This window comes from Phaenicophaeus curvirostris, chromosome 5 (genome assembly GCF_032191515.1).
Source record: "Phaenicophaeus curvirostris isolate KB17595 chromosome 5, BPBGC_Pcur_1.0, whole genome shotgun sequence".
Taxonomy (NCBI): Eukaryota; Metazoa; Chordata; class Aves; order Cuculiformes; family Cuculidae; genus Phaenicophaeus; species Phaenicophaeus curvirostris.
Genome location: NC_091396.1, coordinates 39,898,167 through 39,923,626, shown reverse-complemented (window position 1 = coordinate 39,923,626; position 25,460 = coordinate 39,898,167). Strand labels below are relative to the sequence as shown.

At 37.2% G+C, this 25,460-nt stretch overlaps 1 protein-coding gene across 2 annotated transcripts in view; it reads right to left on the bottom strand.

The window, feature by feature from the left end:
* G2E3 (G2/M-phase specific E3 ubiquitin protein ligase) overlaps window positions 1-22,511 on the bottom strand; it is a 229,052-nt gene extending 206,541 nt beyond the window's left edge. Inside the window, exons 1-15 of one of the 2 annotated variants that reach the window (XR_011337542.1) lie at window positions 22,328-22,511; window positions 21,199-21,296; window positions 16,717-16,818; window positions 16,022-16,146; window positions 14,159-14,324; window positions 13,374-13,480; window positions 11,902-12,018; window positions 11,281-11,405; window positions 11,045-11,174; window positions 10,233-10,358; window positions 8,869-9,179; window positions 8,097-8,278; window positions 7,762-7,934; window positions 5,451-5,650; window positions 2,928-5,019 (exon numbers count right to left, since the gene is read on the bottom strand). Coding sequence is in view for 1 of the 2 variants with exons in the window: in XM_069858379.1 (XP_069714480.1) it covers window positions 4,787-5,019; window positions 5,451-5,650; window positions 7,762-7,934; window positions 8,097-8,278; window positions 8,869-9,179; window positions 10,233-10,358; window positions 11,045-11,174; window positions 11,281-11,405; window positions 11,902-12,018; window positions 13,374-13,480; window positions 14,159-14,324; window positions 16,022-16,146; window positions 16,717-16,818; window positions 21,199-21,296; window positions 22,328-22,364 (2,232 nt within the window). In the remaining variant the exon portion in view is untranslated. Of the gene's footprint in view, window positions 1-678; window positions 5,020-5,450; window positions 5,651-7,761; window positions 7,935-8,096; window positions 8,279-8,868; window positions 9,180-10,232; window positions 10,359-11,044; window positions 11,175-11,280; window positions 11,406-11,901; window positions 12,019-13,373; window positions 13,481-14,158; window positions 14,325-16,021; window positions 16,147-16,716; window positions 16,819-21,198; window positions 21,297-22,327 lie in introns of those variants that run through there. The other variant, XM_069858379.1, reaches the window with a different exon arrangement.
* Window positions 22,512-25,460: the final 2,949 nt, after the last annotated feature.

Here is a 25,460-nt window from a genome sequence, read left to right as displayed (position 1 = left end):
GTCCAACACCTGGGGGCCTGAGCTGTAGCTGCACGTTACCTGAAATCAATAAAAGAACTCCTGAAATAAAGTTTTCTGTTTAGAAAGGCGACATTGCTTTTATTCTGCACAGAGTGCCTAGGTGGAAAGATCTTCCACAAAAAGCTAGCACACCCAATGAAAACCACAAAGGGTTATTGATACAAACTGAACAGTTAAGATCCTACCTCATTAATACGATTATTAAATCTAATACATATTAGGTTACACAGCTCTGAAAAACTGCTTATTCTGCTCTTTCATATCATTAGCTAGGATAAAGATGACCTTCAAATTAGCCCTAAACCACCACAAATTCACCCTGACACTCCTTTTCCTTGAGGACACAGGTTCCCAGCCTTGAAATGATTAACTACTGTGGGTTTACTACTTTCTCACAAGTCAGTGCTGCACCCCCCTCCCCCCACCTTTACCATTGGTGCCATGATCAGATGTCAGGATAGAATTGAATCCTGTGAACAAGGCACTGAATATCTTTGTTCATTCAGCCTAGAAGATCAGAAGCATTCATTTAGTTCCCCCTCACCCCCTGCTGCTTGGATAACAGAGGCACATAAATGAAGCTACAGAAAGTACCAATAAGATTTCCAGAGCTAATATCCATTAAACCACTAAAATAAAAACACTGAAGAAAGTTAATTATTCCAACAGAAATTTAACCCTTTATTGCCCTTTGAACACATACATGACAGTTATTTCAAAACATTCCCTATTATCTCAGCACTGATGCTACACCTGCCAAGTATGTTACTTTTAGATGTGACATTTCAAGCCCTGATCCTGCAGTTCAAGTTAGAGCTAAAAGCATTTACAAAATTATTTACAAAAATTACCAATTACCATCAGTTTAAAAAGAACACTGTACATTACAAAATCAGTTGTTTTCTGGTATAAACACGTACATTTAAACAATGATTTTCTGTATACATACGATTTGACATTTCAGAAATTTCTGCATTCTAATTTTTTTTTTAATGCAACTAGCAATTACCTTCCTTAAGTAAAAAACAGTAAAGCATGAGCTTTAAAATGCTCTACCATATAATACAAAATCAAGATAAACTTTAAAAGCACATTTTGTAGCCTCTGGAGTTGCATCTCCTTCTATTTAAATCAGAAATCTTGGTACTATTTTCAAAATGCACATGCAGAATGTGAGTGTGAATTAATGACCTATACTTTAAATACATCTCTCAAAATCCTCAAGCTTTCCAATCCAAACATTTAACAACTTAATGAAAAAAAGTCAAAGCTGCAGCACACAATGATTTGGATCTAAAGTATAAACTGATATTAATTTCTTCTCCTTTTGACTGTATTTCATTCATAAACCAGTAAAAAATGCCAATACCTGATTTTTTTCCTAGTAAGCAGCCTTTGCATGGGTGAAAGCAAGTCACAAAAAATTCTTATCTCTTGGTTTTTCAAATGTAGATCTAAAATACTTAAGATTTGGTTTTGTTTATTTTTTTTTAATTGCATGTGCTTTTAATAAGGAGACTACACCACTAATACTAATCTCTTATTGTTTACTAGAAAATGATCACTCTAGAAAAAAAAAATAGCTTATTTGATGCGGTAATTCCAGATTAAGCTTGGGGTTTCATGCAAAAACTGCAAGGTGAAGTTCTTTGGCCAGAGTCAACGAGGACTGCAGGAGTTCTCTTGTGGCCCTTACAAATCTTATAAAAGATGTAACTTCTATAAAAATCTATTTAATATGCAACAGCTAATGCATATGTAATTATTCTTGTACTACAGAAATACTGAAAGACAGCAATATCCCTTAATTGCACTTCATTGACCTACTATAGTAATTAAAAACCTGATAGCCATTATAGCTACAAAAACTGCTTTTACAGTTTCCAGACAAAAGAGATCTTTCTGTGTTATGATGGATTGGAATTCAGTGTTTTCAATGGAATTTTAATGAACAGTTAAGAGTAAGTTTAAGATTGGTCTATACAAATAAATGCCGAAAATGAGAAGAGACAAAGATTATCTCCATAGTAGCATTTAGGAATAGAACGTGAACGTATCAAGGATTATATTAGAGTGTCAAGACTGAGCTGATCAAACCATCAGGAAAGATTATACAACTTGTCCTGAATGTGTACATCAGTATTAGAAAATGGCAACAAGTTCTGCATAAGAAAAAATCTTTTCAAGTAATATTAGACTAGAGGATTTTACAAATGACATATTTTGATACACCATTGATCATATAGCAGAGTTTTAAAGTTAACTAAAAGTTTCTCTTAGAGGTGACGAATAGATCAGTTCTATTTTTATATAATACCTATCAACTTCTGATTTCAAAACTAATAAGCATAAAAGGTCTGAACCTATTTTCATTTCTCATACTTTCTGATGCTTCATATTCACATCACCTTATGTTATTCTTCACTGAAGGTTTTAAAAGGCAGTTTATTTAGTTCCAAGTTCTAAACCATTGCCCTTGCCACTGCAGGCACCCGAAGTCCAAGAAGTGTCTTAAAAGTTATCCACACTTTGCTTGCTACTTGTTTAAGTTCTGTATTTTGCATACAGAAGAATAAAATGGTATTGCAGAAGAAATTACCAGGCAAGAAAAGAAAACTGCACTGGGTAAATAGCCCATTTTCAAAGCGTACTATTCTATCTTCAGGAGACTCATTGCAGTATTTTAAAAATATGAAGACACAACATGAATCCTTATGCAAACCAATTTGCAACAAACGACTTTCATTATAATGATAATGGACCTTTCTGAGGAGCAAGAATATGAAGAATTTATTGGCAGTATGACATTCGAAAATTTTGTAAAGATGACAAAAATGGAAAATAATTGGAGGAAAAAAACCAGAAGAGAATGAGAAAATGCTTCACATTCAAACAAGTAAAAAAACCACTAAGAGCTCATTCATTTATTTTGAAGGGGATTCTAATATACTTTTGGCTGAGAACCAGAAAAACACCAGTAGCCCCATCTTAATTGCAAATATTCTTAAATTTCTAATGACAAGACTTCAATGAGATTAGATGGGTTTAGCTATCTGACAGTGATGAGAAATGCCTGATCTAAGTCCTTACTTCGAGATTCCAATATAAATAAATAAAAAGTGTCATGCACACTTTTGTTACCCAGCAATGGAAACAGGTCTGTATAAAAAGAGATGAGAGATCAGGAAAGAAAGAGATGCTGTAGAAAGATTTCAAAATGCCTGCATATTGTTAAAAGGACTGCGTAATTTAAACACCCATGTGCCTCTTTTAACACCTTACAGCAGTCTCAAGTTTAGTGACAGTCTTTACTGCCACTTCCACAGTTCTTAGGTTGCAGTAGATTGCTATGTAATTAGCATTGAATAATATAATTAGTTAATTAGAGGAATATTTGCAATGAACCACAAACCTGAAAGTGAAAGCAGATTAGTCTCTATGATTTTTTTTTTGATTTTTTTTTCCATAGAAGGAACTATCCATTTACAATTTACTGAGGATATATTTTCTTACCAAGGCATATATAGCATAACCTATGTTTGGGATGTAGTATAGGCAGTCGAACTGACAATAGGGGAAATTGTAATTTCAAAAGAGAGGTCTGCATGCAATTAAAAAAACTGTACTTTAAGTGTCCTTTTAGTTTCATATTTAGTATTAGTAACATTAAAGTGCTACCATGTAGAAATTTCACTACTTATCTTTTATGGCTTAATGATATTCATAGAAATACTGCAGAATCAAAATATATTTCATACAGTTGAAGTTGCCCAGAATACACCTACAACTAAACAGGAGGAGTTTAGACTAAAAGCTAGAAAAGCATCAGGCACTAACAAGTTTGATGGTAGATTGACTTTAGCTTAATGAATTGCTTTAGTGCACATTCCTATGAAAATACTGATTTCCATGGAAGACAAGGTAACACATTCTAATGAGCAACAAATTCTTATGCTTTCATATGCAACAACATGAAGTTCTACTCACCTAACTAATTTTGAAAGACCACTTATTGTTGCATATTCAAGATTTACTTCTAGATTTTACCATTTTGGCTATATGCACAATTAAAACTAACATATAACAGCAGAATGCAGAAATGTGTGCAAATGTCAAAGATTTCGTTTAACAACAGAATCTCAAGTTCTACCACAATTTATTCTTGCACCCTATTATTTCGCTTAGTTTTTTTCCAGATCTTAATTAAATTCTAATGCACTAACCACAATGACCTTAAAACTCTAAGTTTCTTACCTTTTATAGGTTGTATGAATCAATAAAATGTAAATGAATCATCAATGTAAAAACAATTACTGAAAAAATACACATTGAATGACTTAAGAACTGCATAACAATTTTACTTAAGACAAAGCTCTAAAGCAGTCAACTTCAAATTTTACCTGATTTAACTTTGATAAATAAGTTACTTAAGTACGCAACAGAATCAACATACTATTTCCTGTGGGAAATAGCTAGAATGTTGCAGCATATGGTAACATTGTACATCTCCAGCAAAAGAAGACATCTAAAACACTTCTCCAAGGCACTGCTGACTCTTAAAACCAACTTAGACAGGAAGATGATTTAATAGAAAGTGTATTTTCATTTGAAAATTGTTTTCCATCCTACAGAACTACTACTTTTAGCATATCTTTGAGGGAAAGTGGGAAAAGGCAGAGAGCATGCTGTCCAAAAATACAGTAGCAATTTGCAAGCAGACATTCCTGCAGCAAGTTTCCAACATCCAGCTTAGTAGCAAAAATATTTATTCTTTTTCAACTCTTAGTGTGTTCCTGATGGTGAAATCCATTTTATTTTTAAATTGCTCATATGTCACTGTTTTAGGAAGCTCTAAGCAATTAAAGAGTCTGTTTCCAACAGGATACCTTCTATTAAAAAACTTAATAGTAGGTTCAGGATCAAAACCAATGGGTGGTATAGAAGAAGAGCCTGTTACAAAGGTCAGAATATCCTCCAATGTCACCAGAGACTCACCACCTAAAAAAAAAAACCACAAACCACTGTAAGAACACACCACTGTTTTCTCTTTGATACACAATCCAGTAAGTTCGCAACAAAGCTGAAGAGAAAGGATGAAGATTTTTCTGTACCACTCAGCCTGGTTGTTGTGATGTTTTATTTTGTTGGGGTTTTTTTGGTTTCGTTTTGTTTTTGTTTTTTTTAAAACACCCAACTCACAAGATTTCTAGTACCAATCTTTCAGATCTTTACTTCTCTCAAGTTTGATCATAATTGGGCAACAGTTTCAGAAATTATTAGTATAGAAGGAGGAAGAAGAAACAACTAAGAACTGACAGTGACCTCAAGGACTTTATTTACCACACTGAACTCTGACAAACAAACCCTGTATATATACTAGCAGCTAAATATCCTGAATAGGAAAAGAAGTAAAGGAAAAAATTACTTACTTTCCACATCTTGCAAATAAGCCATCCAAAAATTAACACTTTCAACTTTATTTACATCTGATGAGGAATGGATTGTAAAGAGATCACAAAGAGTTTCTGCTGAAAGTCTTTCAGGTTTGTAGCACAATATACTAGCGAACGCATCCGGATGCATTTGCATTTTCTCTAGCACGCCAAGAGTTTTCAAACCTTGTCTAAAACTATGAAGAAAAAGAAGGAGAAAGCATCAGCAAGCCAACAGGTAACCAACTCCATCTTATAAAGCTGTCAGTCTGGACATAATAAAGTTTCCTCAGCTGCAGTCTCTAAGTCTTGTCAATAAGGTGTACGTACTAGTCCTAATTTTTTTTTTAATTTTGGAAAATAATTTAATTCTCATTTAACATTATAAGTGTTTCTGTGAAGTTCTTTTGGCAGATAAATGCCAGAGATATGCAGAAATTAACTTTATTTCCTGATACTTATGAGCATGATTCACTAAGTTTTTATGTAAGAACTTATTGAGTTTCTTTTTTAAAAATATCCCTTTTCTGAACACAGTTTAAATTCTTTGCCCCTAAGGAAAATGAGGTGTCTTAAAAGATAACTTTCACTTGATTTTTCCAGTCAGCTGTATTTACATGCATGCTTGCTCTGGTGGCAAATGTAGATAACAGTATTCCAGGCTGCATTAGGAACTGAGATGCCAACAGGTCAAGGGAGAGGGTCCTGTCCCACTGCTCAGCACTAGTAAAGCCACAGAGTGCTGTGTCTTGTTCTGGGCTTCCCAGTACAAGAGATATGGACATACTGAAATAAGCCCAGCAGAGCGCCACAAGGATAGTTAAGGGACTGGAGAATAACCCTATAAGGAGAAGTGGAGAGTGCTGGGACTGTGTAGCTTGGAGAAGGCTCAGGTAGAATCTCAGTATGTAGTAATACCTGAAGGGACCGTGCAGATAGTCCAAGCCAAGCTATATTCAGTGGTGCCCAGTGCCACAATGAGAAGAAAGAGGCACAAATTGAACGACAGGAGGCTCCTTCTGAAACTCAAGAAACTTTTTTACTGTGAGGATGACTGAGCACTGGCATGGCTTGTCCAGAGAGGTTGTGGAGTCTCTATATCCACAGAGATACTAAAAAAACATCAGGACATAGTCCTTGGCAAATATTTCTAGGTTGCCTAGCTTGAGCAGAGCGCGGTGGACAAGATGACTTCCAGAAGTCCCTTCCAACCTACACGTTATCTGATGCTGTGATTCATCTAAAATTTATTTAAAAAAACAAAACAAAACACAGCAACTCTGCAGGTTTGAAAAAAAAGCTGGTACACTGTACCAAGTGAAAAGAACATTTCAGGCAACTGGCTGAAAGTGTACGAGCAGTGGCATAGAACATTAACAGCTACAGTGACTAACTCTTCACTTGCAGTATGCTCACTTTTGCACATTTTAAGCCTATCTCCAAAAATGCACAAAACCACATTTTCCCATAAACAGTCTACTTATCACCTTTCACCTGATAGTTTTAGAATATGACATAGATAAGTCAAATATGCCACAGAGGGCCTTGACTGACTTATTACGCTCAACTTTGTTAAAAAGTCCTCATGTTCAAAACCAGCTTTTCACAACTCTTGGGAGATTCAGCTGATTGAAATTTCTCAAAGATAATGCCATAAATGTGTTAAGTATGTATTCAACTATACTTATTGGAAAAAAATAGCATCTAATGCCTTTTTACTGTGCAGCTGAAGAATACGAATTAGAAGTAAGGTCAGAGACCAATCGAAAAAATAGTCAATGGCTGCAACTTTCCCAGCTATTTAAAGCCATCGCTACCCTCATGGAAACACCAACGGCCAACTTACATTTGTGTACATTATCACCCACCTAATGGCACACACAGATTCCCTAATTAGAACTCTGGAAAACTCATTTAAATTCTAAGCATATGTTTAACACTTCCAATAAAACTTTAAGATTCTAAATGCAATCAGCTATGAATTAAAAATGAACATAAGCTAGAGAAATTTTGTAATATCAAGGTCTTTTTCATGCTATAGTTTATAACTGTGAATCTGTCTTTTTCCTAAGGCTGAAAGAGGAAAATGACCAAGGAGAAGTGGAATGGAGCAGGTATGTAGAGGAAAGATTTCAGCCTTTCAGTTTAACTCAGTAACCAGTTAAGCATTGCTACTTAATGCACTTAAAATTACAGTACATTTCAATGGTTTAAATGGAGAATAAGCAAGAACATGCAAAAGTTAGTTTCAGCAATACACTATTTAGTATTTCAGTAAGGAAAGAGTCCAGGAAGAAACAAACCAAACCTTTCTAAGGGTGAAAGAATTCTCTTTATTACATGGTGGATCAGTATGTCATTCACCAGCACATCCTTATCGCACAAATCCGTTACAGGTCTTACACATCCAGCAGCAGCGAGGAATTCATAACAGTCATGTACTGTAGACTGTAAGCTGGACAGACTGTTTGCATATTTTATCTGTATCAGAAGACAAAGGTCAGGGATTTGTTTACTACATGCATGTGTGCATAAATATATATAAAAATAAGCTTTTTAATCTGAACTAAAGTTATAGTCAATAAGCCATTCCTCGTCTCTAAATATAGTCTTGAACAAGGATTTGCCAATAGTTTTAGTTACCATTTTTATTGTTTTTGCTACATCTACATCAGCAACATCTTCCAAAGATGGTTTCACATTCTCTGGACCATAGACAAGACAATTGAACAGCGTTTTGGAAAAGAAACCAGGAGATGGGCCACCGTGAACCAGACAAACCGCAATCATTTTACCAGCTTCAAAATAAAGATTCTCTTTTACAGCTGCAAATTAAAAGAAAAAAATTACTATACATGCATAAAAATAATTTGCGATCAAATTTTTATACAAAAATACCACAATGCAATTCCTGCTTACATTAGGAGACGGAACAAATTAGGCCTGCCATCTCCTGCTGGTTGAAAGAGTAAGATCCTATTTTTTATGTTGGAGTACCATACTCCTTTACTCCAACTCTTCAGCCACTATAAGGATTTGAAAGGAGATTTAACTTCCTCTTCCATTTTGTTCCCAATACACATTTAATTCTGAAGCGTAAGTCCTCCAAGAAACTAACTTGGGTCTTTAGGGAGCATGCTATCAGAGATAATATTCTAGAAATTCGAGGGAAGGAAAATAAACAACAGAAAACATGAGCTAGGAAGAAAGAAATTCACTTGTAGAGAACAAATACGTTAATTAAAAAGTTCAAGTCTAATTATTTGCTGTATTGGTTGTCATCAACTTTTCCATCTAAGCAAAATTTGTTTCGTTATTACAAATCCTATCCATCAGGGCTATAATCATGAACTGAAAATCATGCTGGCTCAAGATTTAAAAACCTTTCAAGTTACATGGTTCTTAAATTAATTACCTTGAAAATCAAGGGACAGGTTCTTTCCAGAAGAGCCCTCAAACAATGGTGAATTTTGAAGGTGAAGCATTAATAATTGGAAGAAACGCTGCTTTGATGCACCAGAAGTATCTGTCTTTGATCTATTTTTGCAGTTTGTGAACATTACTTCAATGGTGTTTGTAGGACTGAAGTTACGCTGTCTAAATCCTTTTAAAGCAGTATGCCAGATATTTTCTGCATTGACATTAAGCCTTGTAGTTTTTGTATTAAGTTGTAGCTTTAACTCCTTCAGTATATTAGAAGCTTCCCTTCTTTGCTTTCTTAAATGCCTACAAGAAAAAGGCATGTATTTCAGATGAAATCTATGATTTGTAATTAGCAACGGTTATACAGGAAACATCCTGAAATCTTGACTAAAAACACCTCTAAACACTTAGGCAAATTTAGGTGTTGCCTAAATTATATCAGGAAGATATTTGGTTTAGATTCTTCAAATTTTAAATTGTGTAGTCGCAAATTTTAAAGTAACTTGAAGAACTACAAAAAAAGGAGGTAGAAATAATTATCTCGGCATAAACTGAATTATTATATTCTTAATTCTATTACACCAACATGGTGCCGAATAATTCTCACGCCATGACTCTATATCTGGAAGCTTACCATGTTTGTATCAGAAATGTTTTGCAACCAAGTTAGAATACACTGTCAACTATCCACTAGTATTTAATCTTTATCACTATAATAAAAATTACATTTAAGTAGGAAGAAATGTTGCAGTTCTCATTAAAAAAAATAAGACAGTAATCTAAATAAGACCCCTTCTTTGTTTTCTAGCTTGCAACTGAAACTATTTCAAATACCTCACCTCCTAGAAATACTCAATTCCCTCAACAGAATTTTTAGCACGCATTACAAGAAGAGATTTGTATCCTTAAGTTGAAAATTCTACATTAAAACATGTTATTTTCCCTCTGATTTTAGCATAATCACAAGCTATTCCTATGGTACATGGAAAATAACAGGACATATTTAGTTTGAAGAAAGTGATTACAATTCTTTATATTCCCTCTTTTCTAGAGAATGGCTAGCCAGGCTTCCATAAGAACAAATGTGTGTTTCTGGCTTTCGATTCCCTCAATACCTATCTACAAATTCTCAACAGGTATTATTCTTCTCTTATAACTTAGAAACAGCAGAAGCCTTTATAAACTTATGACTTCAGCTCTTCAGTGTACTCACTCCATTTTTCCAGTGACTATGTAAACACACAGATGAATATATGTAGCCACTATACACCCCCCTCAGCCCCCTGCCTTGCCCATGGCATAAAGCTATGTGCTAGATTACTCTTCAATGTAAGTAAGAAAAATAGAAAAAAATACTTTTTCCTCATGGAGCAACTCCTGTCTGACATCATCGGAGATAAGGATATAGTCATTCTGTTGGATGCTGGATGTTCTAAGGATAAGCAGGGTGACGAGTTTACCTGGCACAATATCTTTGGTGATCTATAAGCAAACCCAGCATTTTAAAAAGAGATACAATTGAAGAATGCATAAACACTTCTTATTTCAAAGTAGCAATATACTTTCCCCCTGTTTCAGTACTGTATCTCATTTGTATTTTCAATTACATGAAGGCAGTACCTGAACTAGAGTTTTTGAAAGAATAATTCAGTATTTTATTATGCAGTGCTATTAAGATCTGGATTTAGTTGCATCCCATATGCAAAATGGAAGTCCTGACTAATAAAGTAAGTAAAATTTAAAAATATTAGTTTCTACGGACCCGAAAAGTTTATCGCAGCAGAAGATAACATTATTTAAACAACTCTGTAAGCTGGATTTCTAATATACTATTAACATAGAAAAACTACTGATATACAGCTTTAGCTTTAAGTTTTACCATTTGTACACTCTAAGTTACGCCTAAATTGTTAAGATTCCTTTTACAAGGATCTAATTTTATCAAACTAAAACCTGGTTTACATTGTACTGAATGTGAAAAACTAGAGCAGATTTACAGAGTTCATGGCTTACTCTAAAAACTTCAATCACTAAACTTTACTCCAATTTTATTCAATTTGTAATTTAGCACACAAAGTTTCTCCTACGGAATAACCCATTGCCTCCTCATATTTAAACACCATTCTATGATATAATCAGTTTCTGCTTGAAACCAGGAAATTACGCACTGAAGAACAAAATTGCGTTGAGATCCAGGGGACTGTCGAGGGCACTTTGGAGATGGCTCTTCCAGCAAAGTTGTCCCATCTGTTATTTCAGAGGTAGCCAAAGAACACTCTTTGCGTTTTCTATACTTGCCTGTATGATTAAATTATATTAATGTAGTGAATTTTTTAGCTGTAAAATACATAGTATTAAAATCAATCATTTTAAAAAAAAATCACTGTCACATCCATAATTTTACCTGATTTTGCAAAAATACTTCTGCATTCCATGCACTCCCAGTTTTGCTCCCATGACCTCATAGATGAGCAGGCCAAATGAGTTCCACGGGAACCACAACACTGACACCGCTTTATTTCCCATTTACTAAAATTAGAAACTTGTATTTAGAATTAGACAGAAGAATGAGGCTAGTTAAAACAAAGTATATTCAACAGCAAGTATAATACAGACACTAAATTAACAAAGCATAATCTTACCAATCTGGTAAGACTGTACATAAACAAGGAGACCTTTCTTCAGACAAGATGCACTCAAAATTCCTGGCTGCAATAGGATGATATATAAAAAAAAAAAGCAGCTACACCTTGTATTGAAAGGCACTATGAGTTAGTGTGCTCCCCTGCTTTGAAGCCAATAGATGGCAGACAGTATTTTCTCCTCACGTCATGGGCTAGTGATAGCTTCTGTATTTTATGGGTATCTACCATTGGAGTAAAACAAACATTTTATTTGGACAGTGTCTTGGCTTCACATTAAAATCACATCCTGATAAGTATTAAAGCACTTAAATAATTAAAAAAAACCCAAAATCAAACAAAATCCCAGAAAAGTACTTTGTTCTGGATTATATCTATCATACCTATCAGGTTGATGATAGTCTCTTCCTTTCTTGCAGAGACATCTTCTAATGTCACAGTGTTGATAACACTGCAGTAGGTCTTGATACGCATTCTCTTCAAGTTCCCATGATGCATCCCTACAAATAAGGGAGGAAAAGCCTCTATTGCAACTTTATTTCTGATTTTTAAAATGTGTTATTCTGTTTTTTGAAAAGATGTATGTAATAACTGCATGAATAAATTTCATCCATGTAATCTTCTAGGTAACAGCTAGATGACTGGGAGGAGGAAGAAACAAATCTAGGAACAAAAATAATAGTATAAAATGCATGTGCTTTCTTGCATGCAGTTGCTTTAAGTATTTATTATTTTTCACATGACCTCAGAGCACATTTCCTCTGTTTCATATTATTTCAATTCCTCCCTTACAGAGGATATGGACGTTTGTTTTGGCAGTCTCCTCAAGTTACCACTGCAATGGTCTCACAAAAAATAACACAGACTTTTTCAGGCCAAGTACAGCAAAGTTCATCAAGTACCTTGACTCTTCTTCCTCTTTAATCTCCAGAGGGAATTAATGGTAGTCTCTGAAGAGACTAACAGTTATTGAAGAATAATACTTCTAACAGAAATATCATTCTGATCAGTTTCTGTCTTATTTTGAGCCCCATCAAATAATAAAAACTTATGAAAAATGGCTCAGAATTCTAGAAGCAGTTGTTATGCTAAACGTATCCTTATCAGTTCCTTGGGACAAAATGGAAGCTGCATAGCTGTCAATTATAACACTGTCTGCATATAAATTCAGATAATTTAAAACTTAGTCACTTGGGAGAAGAGTCCAACATTGACCTCACTACAGACTCTTTTCAGGTAGTTGTAGAGAGCAGTAGGGTGTCCCCTCAGCCTCCTCTTCTCCATACTCAACAATTCCAGTTCCCTCGGCCACTCCTCATAGGACTTGTGCTCCAGAACTTTCGCCAGCTTTATTGCCCTTCTCTGGACATTCTTTAGCAACTCAGTGTGTTTCTTGTACTGAGGGAATTCTTTACGGAGGGGGTCGTTGGGCGCTGGAGCAGGCTGCCCAGGGGGGTGGTTGGTTTGCCTTCCCTGTGGGGTGTTTGGGGCACGGGTGGATGAGGTGCTGAGGGATATGGTTTGGTGTTTGATAGGAATGGTTGGACTCGATGATCCGGTGGGTCTCTTCCAACCTGGTTGTTCTGTGATTCTGTGATTCTGTGAAAACACACTTCTCAGCAACCTCGATGCTAATGTGAAATTATTGTATTTAGGACGTATTTTTATCTTTTAAATAGGTTGCTGGTTGAATCCTGGCATTAAAAGCAACTCTTCAGAGCTTCCTTCTTTGATTGAACAGACTGATTTGGCCTCTGACAATTTTGATACATAACTAAAAGGAAGGAGGTTACTCCTTACAATACCAAACAATTAAACAGTTGAAGGCAGAATCGAGATGTAGCAAATTACTTACTTTTCTGGAATGTGTATGCCCATTCTCAACATTTCTTTCTGAAATATGTCCTTGTTATTACATACTGTGCACCTAAAGAAAAATATTCCAGCACTCAAAGCTTGATACTGTGTCAAGAAAAAAAAAAACACAACGAAAAAAAAGCAATTATTGAATTACTACCATCCTCAGGATACCAATAAATAATGCCTTAATATCTGCAACCATTACATTCATGGATAATGTCCTGACATGTATGTTAAGGCTGACATCAATCATGATGTCACTTGATTTTTATGCAGATGATGAGCAGTTTCTCTTCCTTTAAAGGACAAGTGACTCACTCACTAGAGTTCATATGCAAGAATCAGGTTCATAAACAAAAGTATGATCCCTTTCAGTCAACCTCTCCAGATCTCCAATGAGTTTACAAAAAGAGCCTTATAACTTTTTTCCAGCTGTGGACTTAAGTAAATAGAACTGATGACGGATAAATGCAATTTTTAGCATTTATATTCTCCACACAATGACTTGCAACAAGGCAACTACCTAGGTGGGACTTCAGATCCTAAAAATAACTAAAGGCATGAAGTATATTGCACATGCAGAAAACATGGGGTAGAGACGGGAAATTAAGCCCCAAATCCTCCTTTAAGACACTAGTCTCCAAAACAGGATTATAGGAACATCCTTCAAGCCTAGTATATTTCCATCCCTACTGCCTACATTAACTCTAAGCAATTTTACTCAAAAGAAAGGTGATCTCCATAGATGCAAACAGAAAAGAAAAGGAGAACCTGTGTTACCTGCAAGCATTCTCGATGAAACCAAGCATTTTTACAGCAAGGGCTTTTCAATACAGTGTACACTGGAAGCTGTTCAACCAAATCCAGGCATATTGTACACTGTGAAGTTCCTCCAGATTCCCTACGTGGAAACTTTTGGACTGGTTTATGTTCCCAACAGTAAGATCTAAAAATAATGATTTGAGGTTACCTTATTAAAAACGTTTTAAGATTTTTCCTTATAAAATCTGAAGACAACAAAATGGATTGGCAAATAAAGCTACTTTTTCATGAATAGACAGTGTGCGATAAGCTAAAAAGGCAAACATTTACTAGTTTTGACTGGGATAGAGTTAATTATCTTCACAGTATCTAGTACGGTGCTGCGTTTTAGGACTTGTGATGAAAAGTGTTGATAACACAGGGGTGATTTAGTTACTGCTCAGCAGTGCTTACACAGAGTCAAGGCCTTTTCTGCTTCTCACACCACCCTGCCAGTGAGTAGGCTGGTAGTGCAGAAGAATTTGGGAGGGGACACAGCTGGTATAGCTGACCCCAACTGACCATAGGGGTATTCCATACCACGACACCATGCTCAGCAAAACAACTGGGGAAAAGAAGGAATGGGAGATGTTAGGATTTATGTCATGTCTTCCCAAGTAATTGTAACGCATCATGAAGCCCTGCTTTCCTGTAAATGGCTGAACCTCTGCCAGCTCATGGGAAGCAGTAAATTAATTCCATATTTTGCTTGGACATTCAGCTTTTGCTTTATCTATTAAACTGTCTTTATCTCAACTCATGTGTTTCCCCTCACTTTTGCCCTTTCACTGCCTCCCCTTCCTGCTGGGGGTAGCTATCAAGCAGTTCCATGGTGCTTTGCTGCCTACCATGGTTAAACCACAACACGCATGTAAACAAATTATGTACCTAGCAGACTAAGTCAATAGAACAATAGTAAGGAAGAAGGATGTTGCCAACTGATGCTCTGTAAATTAGAGAAATCATATACCCCCTTTCTCTCAGAACGTTTTAGTCCAATGGCATTTTCTGTCCTCAGAACCTGAAGTTCCTCCTATAGTTCAAGGTAACCATTACATTAAAAGAGCAGTTTTGAGTTTGCATAATGATTCTGCGATTCTGTCTAGGTAGCATGAATAAAGCTTACAATTCAGCACATTTTCAAAGAAATAAGACAGCTGAGAAACAGCTCCAGAAGAAACCTTTGTGAAAATAAATTATTTAAAAATGTGCTTGACTTTATATGAGACATTTATATAAGAAGTTAAAGCGTCTCCTTCAATCCAGCCACCCCCTACAAAGTAAGCTTACAGTATGACAAGTAAAGGTGTTATAAAATGCACTCAAAAGCATTTTTGCTACAGCCAAGAATAGAGACAAATGATAGAAAAAGAAAATAAAACATTATTTTAAACATAATTTTCCTGCAGTTCATCTTTAATATGCAGATCTAGAAGTCTTGTGCTTTGAAACACAATGGAATGGCATACAGCATGTTAAAACAGACAAACCACTGCCATTTCAACAAACGCACAGGAGGCAGACAAACAAAACCACAAGCCATTTTGCATTTTATTGCCGAGTTTAGGATTTTAAATACTTCATTTTACAGACAATGTAACAACTTGTAGAAACAGCAAATTAGGTCTTTGAAAGTATTGAATTTAGTTTGTAAGTCCTAAGCGAGTAATATGTTGACCTTCACGTTCTCCATAAGCCAGATTTTTTTGTCTTAGATAACTCAGATGTCATTGAATAGGCTGTTAGAATCATAAATGACAGCCCATGGAAAAAATAAATCACCTCCTTTATAAATATAATTAATTGAAAATAAAAAAAAACCAACAAACCCCTTGAACTCACCTGAAGTCTCCCATGAACTGGAAAATGCATTCCTTTTGTATCCCACAAGGAAAATGGTAACCTCGTTTGCATTTTGGAGCTACACATCCAATTGAAGCACCCTTTCTCTTACATATATTACATTTCTAGGAAGAATTTGTTTTAGAAATAATAGAATATTAACATCTAAAGTCCAGGTAAAATTACAGAAATTAAACCAATAAAAAAATTATACAATGTGCAAGAAAGAATATAGGCAAATAGCCTGGAACTGGGACAAGACTTGCATAAGATACATAGTTATTTCACAAACTTTGATGATGTATTGTTTTATATGCACATTGGCTGTGACAGGTAAGCCAAAATACAACTTATTTTACCACTATCTATAGTTTAGTTCCATCTATAAAACTACATAATATCAGCTTGAAGCTCAGCATAATGTCCTGAGGCATTACCCGTGTATAATTTGCTCTCACTAATTTATCCAAAACACACTCAGGAAATAAAAACATTAACGACTTCTGCAGGCTTTGCTGCCTCTTGTGGCTTCTGTTAACCAAATGTATTGGTAACTTCAATGTATAATTCAGATGCTTGAATGGGCTCAGCACACCACCTATTACAGAAGGAAAACAAAACTCCACAGGCAATCCTAAGTGCACTAAAAGGTTACTTTTTCTCCCCCTTGTAAACATCAAAGACTGCATTCTTACCAGTTTTGAAGCTCTATTAATTTCTTTTCTAATATCCGTAATTAAGAATCCATCTATACCTTCATCTTCTTCCCCTCTCTGCCAAATGCCACTTGACATCAACTAGGAAAACAAATTAAGTATTTTAAAACAGTCACCTAACTAAAGATATAAAATTGCTGTGTTTGCCAAGTGAGAGAAAGGTTTAGTTTAAATCTTGTGTGCAAACATTTTAATGATTATAAAACTGATCCAAATAATATATATATATATTTGTTGATATAGCATAATAGGCAATAGTAACCAGTAACACGAAAATAAACATTTCACGATATCAAAGTTTTAAGTAATACTGCAGAGCCCAAGATGGGGTATTGATTTATCTTCCTTTTGAAGTATATGGACTATTCATATAATTGTCAAATAATTACTTTCAGCATATAAAGCTTCAGAGAAAAGTAGAATTAAATTAGTTTAGTTAATGTGAATGACAATTGTGCTGTGGAGATAATGAAGCACAGTGGGAAGTATCTACACTGAAGTGCAACCTAAGAGGAAAAGTAATTCACTTTAGAGGAGAATTAAATAAAAACAGAATCAAGTAACTAGGCAAGTCAGTAGAGTCTGATGATTACTTAGATTACTTAGTAGGGCAGTTACATCACAAACCTCAAATAACTACGTAGTTTCATAACTTGATGCCTCCTATATTCTTTACAATCTCCTTTTAGAGTTCTAATTTTATAATGTCAACAAAGTAACATTTTCTAACTACAGTTTTATCAATATATTAGTGAAACAAATGTAAAATTTTATGCCAAAATCAATTAAGAATATATTTTTTTCCAAATGTGAGACATTCATCAAAGAAAAATGAAACCGCGCCACTAACTGGCCACTTTCTACAAGAACGCTTTTTTTTTAAATTTAACATTCATTATATTTAAATAAAATCATGGGGTTTATTTGTTTGTTTTTGAAAAGTAGGGACCAAAACCTAGGAGATGACTGCAAGAAGCTCGTCAGAGTAAGATATCTTACAAGTCATAAGGCTCAGTGTTGCAAGTGTGACTTTTCCTAGTTGATTTGCTCCATCAGGAAAGGACTTTTTCAGTCATTTCATGTAGCCTTATCTATGTGTCATGGTTTTAATCCCAGCAGGCAACTAGGACTACTGTCTAGCTCCTTGCTCAGCCTTCGTCCCCAGGTAGGTACATTAAAGGAAGGAGAACTAAAATAAATCTGAAAACTTGTGAGTTGAGATAAACAGTTTAATAGGACAGTTTAATAGTTAATAGACAAAGGAAGTGAGCATATGGATAATAACAATAACTATTATAATAATAATAGAATATACAAAAGTGATGTGCCATGACTTCCTCGCTGTCTGATGACTGATACCCATCCTGTCCCCAAGCAGTGATCCCTGAGCAGTGAAAGAACCCTGGCTCCCTGGTCAACTTCCCATTTATATATTGAGCATCACCAATATATGGTATCAAACATCTCTTTGGCCAGCTTGAGTCAGCTGCCTGGCTATGCTCCTTCCCTGCTTCTTGTACACCTTCTCACTAGCAGAGCATGGGGAACTGAACAAGTCCTTAATTTCAAAGCATTCTGCTTAGGAAATTGTCTGCCTCTGACCTGGACAGGTGCACACTCTCCTGGGTGGAAAACTGGTTGGATGGCTGGGCTTAGAGAGTTGTCGTAAAAGGAATTAATTCCAGCTGGAGGCTGGTCACAAGTGGTGTTCCCCCAGGGCTCAGTGCTGGGTCCAGCCCTGTTCAATGTCTTTATCAATGAACTGGATGAAGGCATTGAGTGCACCCTTAGCAAGTCTGCAGATGACACTAAGCTGGGACAGTGTTGATCTGCTGGAGGGCAGGGAGTCTCTCCAAAGGGATCTGAACATGCTGAACGGATGGGCAGAAACCAATGGCATGAGGTTTAACAAGGCCAAATGCCGGGTCCTGCACTTGGAGCATAACAATCCTGTGCAGTGCTACAGACTAGGGGAAGAGTGGCTAGAAAGCTGCCTGGAGTAGGACCTGGGAGTGTTGATTGACAGCTGGCTGAACACGAGCCAGCAGTGTGCTCAGGTGGCCAAGAAGGCCAATGGCATCTTAGCATGTATCAAAACTGGCACAGCCAACAGGTCCATGGAGGTTATTCTCCCTCCGTACTTGGCACTGTACTTGGAGGACAAATCTTACAAGGAGTGGCTGAGGGGAGACCTTATTGCTCTCTACAACTACCTGAAAGGAGGTTGAAGAGAGGAGGAAGCGGGCCTCTTCTCTCAAGTGACAGGGGACAGGACAAGAGGGAATGGCCTCAAGCTGCGCCAGGTGTGGTTCAGACTGGATATCAGAAAAAACTTTTTCACAGAAAGGGTCATCAAGCTGCCCAGGGAGGTGGTTGAGTCCCCATCCCTGGAGGTATTTAAAAGATGGGTAGACAAGGTGTTCAGGGACATGGTTTAGTGGCAGATAGGAATGGTTGGACTAGATGATCCAAGAGGTCTTTTCCAACCTGGTGATTCTATGAATCTATGATTCTTAACCATAAGTAAAAAACATCAGTGTATTATCAATGTTCTTCTCATAGTAACTCTAAAACACAGCAGCTGCGGGGAAGAAGTTAACTCTGTCCTAACAGAGAATAAGCTTTACCCCACAACTACTAAAATTATCCACATTATTCTCATACCAAATCCAAAGGGCAGCAGCTACTTGGAGGAAACGTAGCCCTATCCCAGCTGAGACCAGGACACTATCAGACAAAATTATCACAAATAGACCTATATTTCCTTCCAGCTCCTTAAAATTTAAGAAAAAAACATATTCTGTCTTTATTTAACTTCAGAAAACCTCTGCTCTGCATAGTATTTAAAGGATTCAATATCCAACCTATTAAGCCATCTGCAATCAACACAATCCTTGAAGAACTAGTGGAGGAAAAAAAAACAACAAACCCTAAAATTGTTCCTTATATTGAGACTTTTTTAACTTGGAAAAAACCACCAAACTGTATTCAATAACAAACAAGCCCTTGATTTTTCCTTTATAGTAATATTATTTTAAAGACCTGCAAAAAGTTAGAGTTTAAAAGGTAACTTAAATATGCCTTTAGGAATATGAATCTTGGAAAACATCAAGTGTAATAACAAAAGATAACTTGCCTGTAGTTTGTATTGATAGCTTTGTTCAAATTACAAGCTTCTACTAAACAATGTCTAATTGAAAAGTAGGACTCCTTCTTAAATGTTGTAACATCCTATACAGTGTCAAAGAATAACTTGCAGCTAAACAAGGAAGCAGCACAAAGAACAAGCAGGAGGAGCTAAAAGCCTTGGGACACTGCAGCCCTGGACATATACACAGACTGCAGAGCAAGATGCTGCTGAGCAGCCTTATGAAAAGGGATCTGGGGGTTCTGGCTGACAGCAAATTGAAAATGAGCCAACAGTGTGCTCTGGCAGCCAAGAGGGCCAATCATGTCCTGGGTGCACCAAGCACAACATTGCTAATGGTTGAAGGAGGCAACAGTCCCACTACTCCACACTGGTGCGGCCCAACTTTGAGTACTGTGTGCAGTTTTGGGTGCCACGGTATAAAAATATCAAGCTACTGGAGAGTGTCCAGAGGAGGGCCACAAAGTTGGTGAAGGGTTTAGAGGGGAAGTCATATGAGGAGCGGCTGAAGTCACTTGGTCCGTTCAGCCTGGAGGAGGCTGATGGGATACCTCATTTTAGTTTACCGCTTCCTCACAAAGGAAAGAGGAGAAGCAGGCACTGATCTCTTCTCTCTGGTGACCAATTACAGGACCTGAGGGAATGGCAGGAAGACGTGTCAAGGAAGTTTTAGGTTGGATATTAGCAAAACGTTCTTCACTCAGAAGGTGGTGGAGCACTGGAACAGGCTCCCCAGAGAAGCAGTCATCACCTCAAGTCTGACAATATTAATTGGACAACACCCTCAGTCAAACGTGACTGGTGGGGTTGTCCTATGCAGGGGAACATGAGTTGGACTCAATACTTCTGAGTTCCTTCCAACTCAGGACATTCTATGATTCTAAGAAACGAGAAAAAGAGGACAACTTTTCCCTGCTTTTTCCACAAGGGGTGGAACTCTCACATTCCAAATTCTGAAACTACGCTTCTCTTACAGAAATGAATACGCAGATGCAATCTGTTCCCTTTCTCCTTACATCATGCACCTTCCATTCCTATGATAGGTTGGGAGAATTAACTAAGTAATTTAAATGACTCACAAACACAATTCAGCTCTGAATAAAGGCTTGTTGGGATTTATTTATTTCAGCTATTGCACCTGACAACTACAAGCATTCAAGCTGCAAGTTAAAGCTAACAGTTCAAGCTTTAAAACAATACTGTTATAACAACTGTTTAGACAGGTTATTACTATTCAATACTTGCATTTGTAAAATTTACTTTTTTTTTTTCAGTTAAAACAGACAAGCTCCAAGATCAGTAACTCAACTTACCAAACAGTAATAATGAATAGTGAGATTATATTGCACATAGGTCTTTTTTTCTCCGTACTTTTCAGGGCAGTCATCTGATCGTCCACAGAGAATACAGACTAAAATGTAGAAACATGTTTATAATAACAGTGGATGAATTGGAATTACCAAGTATCAGCTGTAAACCAGTAGCTTTCACCTCTTTTAATCACATGTGTCTTGAAGTAGATTACTGGACAAAGAACAGCAGATACCCCTCTCTCCTTAATGTTGAATTCCACTGTCATTATAGAAAAAGGTACTATTTGTCCTGTCTCTAGCTCCTAAAAAGAAAATTCTTCACCCATTCCACCTGCCTGCTGGTTCTGGAGGGGGCTATCACCCATGCTAAATTCACAAGCCAATTGTTAATTGAAGCATTCTTCCCAAAACACTTAAAAGATAATTACCAAACAGTAACGCCCAGATTTGTGCAAAATACCTAATCTAATTGTTTTTAGTATTGTATAGAGACACCAGCATATTAGAATCCACAAAGCAACTTAACTGTGTCTTTGTATACATATGTTATGCAATAACCTTTGTGAAAAGCATGTAAATGTCATCCTGACTGTATTAAGACATACCTACCACTGCTTGTAAAATGCATGCTAGCTTCAAAACATTCAAGAAGTTGAGACAATGCTGTAGTCAAATAAAACTTCAAGCATTGCCCCACTTATGTAGTTCCTAGCCCACTACCATACTTCCACAGACATTAAATGTCTTCCCTTTGATTCTCAATAGATATGCAAGACATACTTCCATTATTCTATCATCAATAACAGTCACAGTAGTGATGAAGAGAGGTACTGCTTCAGCCAAAGTCTCAAATGATACGTCTGAAATATAGCTGTGTGATTTTGCAGCTGAATTCCCACGCTTACTTTCTTAAAACATCTGCAGAAAAGGCTATTTTTAAATAGCTCAATTACAGCAAACAAATCAAAAGACAATTTTTTTCTTTTTCATTCCATAAGACAAGTGGTTCCAACACAACTTGATTACTGAAAATCCACCTGTTCTTTGAGCCCAAATAAAGCAAGTTATAATTGGTAATATATACGCAGATTAAAGATTTCTATAAGTGACTAATAAAAACCTTACTTACGTGGACTTTGAATGCCAAAATTATTGCCTTCACTCATCCTAACGAGTTCTTTTGGCTGCCTGTCATGAAAAAGAAATGAAGTGTTAAAAAACATCTAGAGTATTAACAATGACCTTTACATACCACTCATACAATTTATTTTATTTTAAACTGAATAAAGCTTCAAACTCAGTAAAGTAAAAATGGGATTAAGAATGAAGCAATATAGTTCAATTGCTACTGTGAGAGAGAGGAGTTCAGAAATCAGGATGCAAATATTCAGAAAAAAATATTCCCAGACCAATCAAACATGCAGCAACTTTTAACTACTCCCTCTAACTATCAAACAAGATAGCGTTCTTTTCAAAAGAGAAAATAGAATTCCATTGCAACAGCTAGTTATGCATAGACTTAATCGTATGGAAGAGTTTATAGTTAATTTATACACCAAAAATAATGATCCAAGGACAATCACACAACCAGCAGTAAGTCCTGCTCAAAAAAAAAAAAAAAAGATTGTAGTGATACGAGGAACTTTGAAAAAAAAAAACCCAAACAAAACTGAGTAGGATTGCGACGTTTTTCTCCATTGTTTGGATATTCTGGCCTAGTCAAAGAAATCCTGATACAACACACAAACAAATAAAAAAAAAAAAAGGGAGAAATCCAAGCCAGGGACACGAATATGTGGAAATTTACATTTCTAAAATGATATATTACACATTCTGAACCAGAAAGTAATTAATTTAGAAACGCTGACATAACTCATGTCTCTTTGAAACATCACATGCCCCTGAAAACTGGATCCCCAAGATACATTAACCTGGATTTACGGGAGCTAGCCGCTACCGTGTACCATACAATGCATGTTAGCCCACCTTGAAAAAAAAGAAAAAAATCAACCCCCCCCCCCATGTTTCTTCACTGCAGCACTGAGATGATTATGGTTTCTCTAGTTCAAAGTAGCATTCTTTTAGGAATATATCTGTAGATCTTTGACTTGCCTTCTCTTAGGAAGCTGAAGGCAGTATTATTAAGTTCTGCAAAACAAGAACCACCAGTGATTGCCAGCAGATCCACGCCTGACATTCACCTACGCAGAAGTGAGCAGGGAGGAGCCGATCGCAAATCCAATGTCCAAGCCAGAAGCCTAAACTCCGAGATATCCGAGCTTTGTTATTCACACTTTTGATAGCTGCCAGGTACGGACTTCAGGAACAAACCTCAGGCTAATCCAAACTATTGCAAATAAAACGCTGCAGCAATTTTACTGATGCCTTGGGAAAGTATTGAAAAGGAAAAAAAGGCAGGTAAAAGTCTCAGACATAAGGTAACTGCTCTACGCCATTGCACGTTGTTGAAGGGAACCGGAATAGTTGTACACAAAAGATCTTTGCCAGAAAATGGTCTAGGAGGAAAATACGCATAAAACACGCATAAAATAAACCAACCAAAATAGGTCGAGACTCTTGAGACAACACGCTGCACCGCCAGTTCGACGAAATAGCTAGTTCTAGGTTCTAGTTTCCCCAGAAACACACTTCCTTCTCTCTAAGTTACAAAAAATAACCTTTTTTCGGAAAAGCAAAAGACAAGCACGCAGCTCACACACATTGTCTTCTCTTCGTAATTTTCCAGGAGTGGCCACTATCAGCTTCAAGTCCTGAATCTACTAGGGTAACACAACAAAGAAATTATATATATACGTGTATATATATAAAGCCAAATAAGATCACTTTTTTTACCTCAGTGTGTTGTAAAAAGCCCTACCAAGAGGAGAAATCACATACGCGACTAGAAACAAGAAAAGCACTATTTTACCTTTCTCTGGCTCCAGCAGAACAGAAACAAAAACCCCCAACGCGCCACCTTTCCCCTTTGCCCCCTCCTCGCAGCCCTCAATTCCTTGTACTTCTCTCAAACTCTTTCAGGGAAATGAACCCGGAGCTAAAATTTGCAAGTTTAAAGATACCCGAGCACAACCATTGAGGCTCCATGCATAAGTCCTACAGGACATTCCACAAAAACAAAGCAATTCCTTACCAGCCTATTTGCAAGACAGGAACACATCATCACCCAGTGTTTATAAAAACTAAGATGTGAATAAAACGTATTTTTTTCGCCTACATAGGCTACAACCATCCTCACAGTGAATATTTCAGTTTGTTAAGTTTTACAACTCTCCACTGCTCCAGAACATTAGGGCTTTAAAAGTTTTTAAACCAGAGGATCGGAAAAGAAGAACAAAACGAAGGAAAACAAAACCCAAGCCCCAGAGCCTCAAGAGGCGAGATTCCCGGTACGCGTTTGCTCTGGCACGCGATCAAAGATCTGGCGGAGCCCTCCCAAACCCGTCAGTGCGCACTGCGAGCCCCGAGTTTCCGTGCAGCGAGATCTCCCCTCAGGGCTCGTCACACGGCACCGCGTTCCAAAGGAAACCCCCCACCCCGCAGCCACCGGCGCTGCGACAGAGTCTCACCCCAGCGACACCGCACCGCCGCCCTGGCCGGGTCTCCGGGGGACGCGGCTCGCCTGCCGCTACTTTTCCTTTCCGAAATGCGACAGGAAAAGGAAAGACGTCCTCTTAATTAGTCATGAGGCCGCGTTCCGCTCCCGGCCGGGCGGCAGGGGGATCTCGGCCCGCCGAAGCCGTCACTCACTGCGAAGACCGCGTCGCCCGCGCCAACCGACACCCGATTCAAACAACAACATCCGCCTCCGCTCCGGAAGCGCGCAGCCAGCCCCGCCCCCCCCGCCCGCACCCGCCGCATCGGCGCTCAGCCCTGCTGCCTGGGGGGAGGTGCGCGATCGCGGCCATCGGTGTTCGATTTTAACCGGATGGTCCTTAAGGCCGCTGCCAACCCGAAGTGTTTTGTGATTCTTTGTGCAACGAGGCAGAAGCTGGTTACAGGATATAGTAATGCATGTGTATAAATTTTCCCAGAAGTCTTATGCATATTCCATTATTTTAATGTTGTGAAACTTTGCAACAGTCAAAACTCTCATTAATTTGGAGCTGGTTCCAGCTCTCTACTTGACCTTGCCTTTCAGATTAGTGAGGATTCCAAACAGAGATGGTTACAGAAGACGAGACATCTGTTCAGCACAAAGCATACTGAGCACAAGACGTTATTATCTTCAAGAAACAAACAAT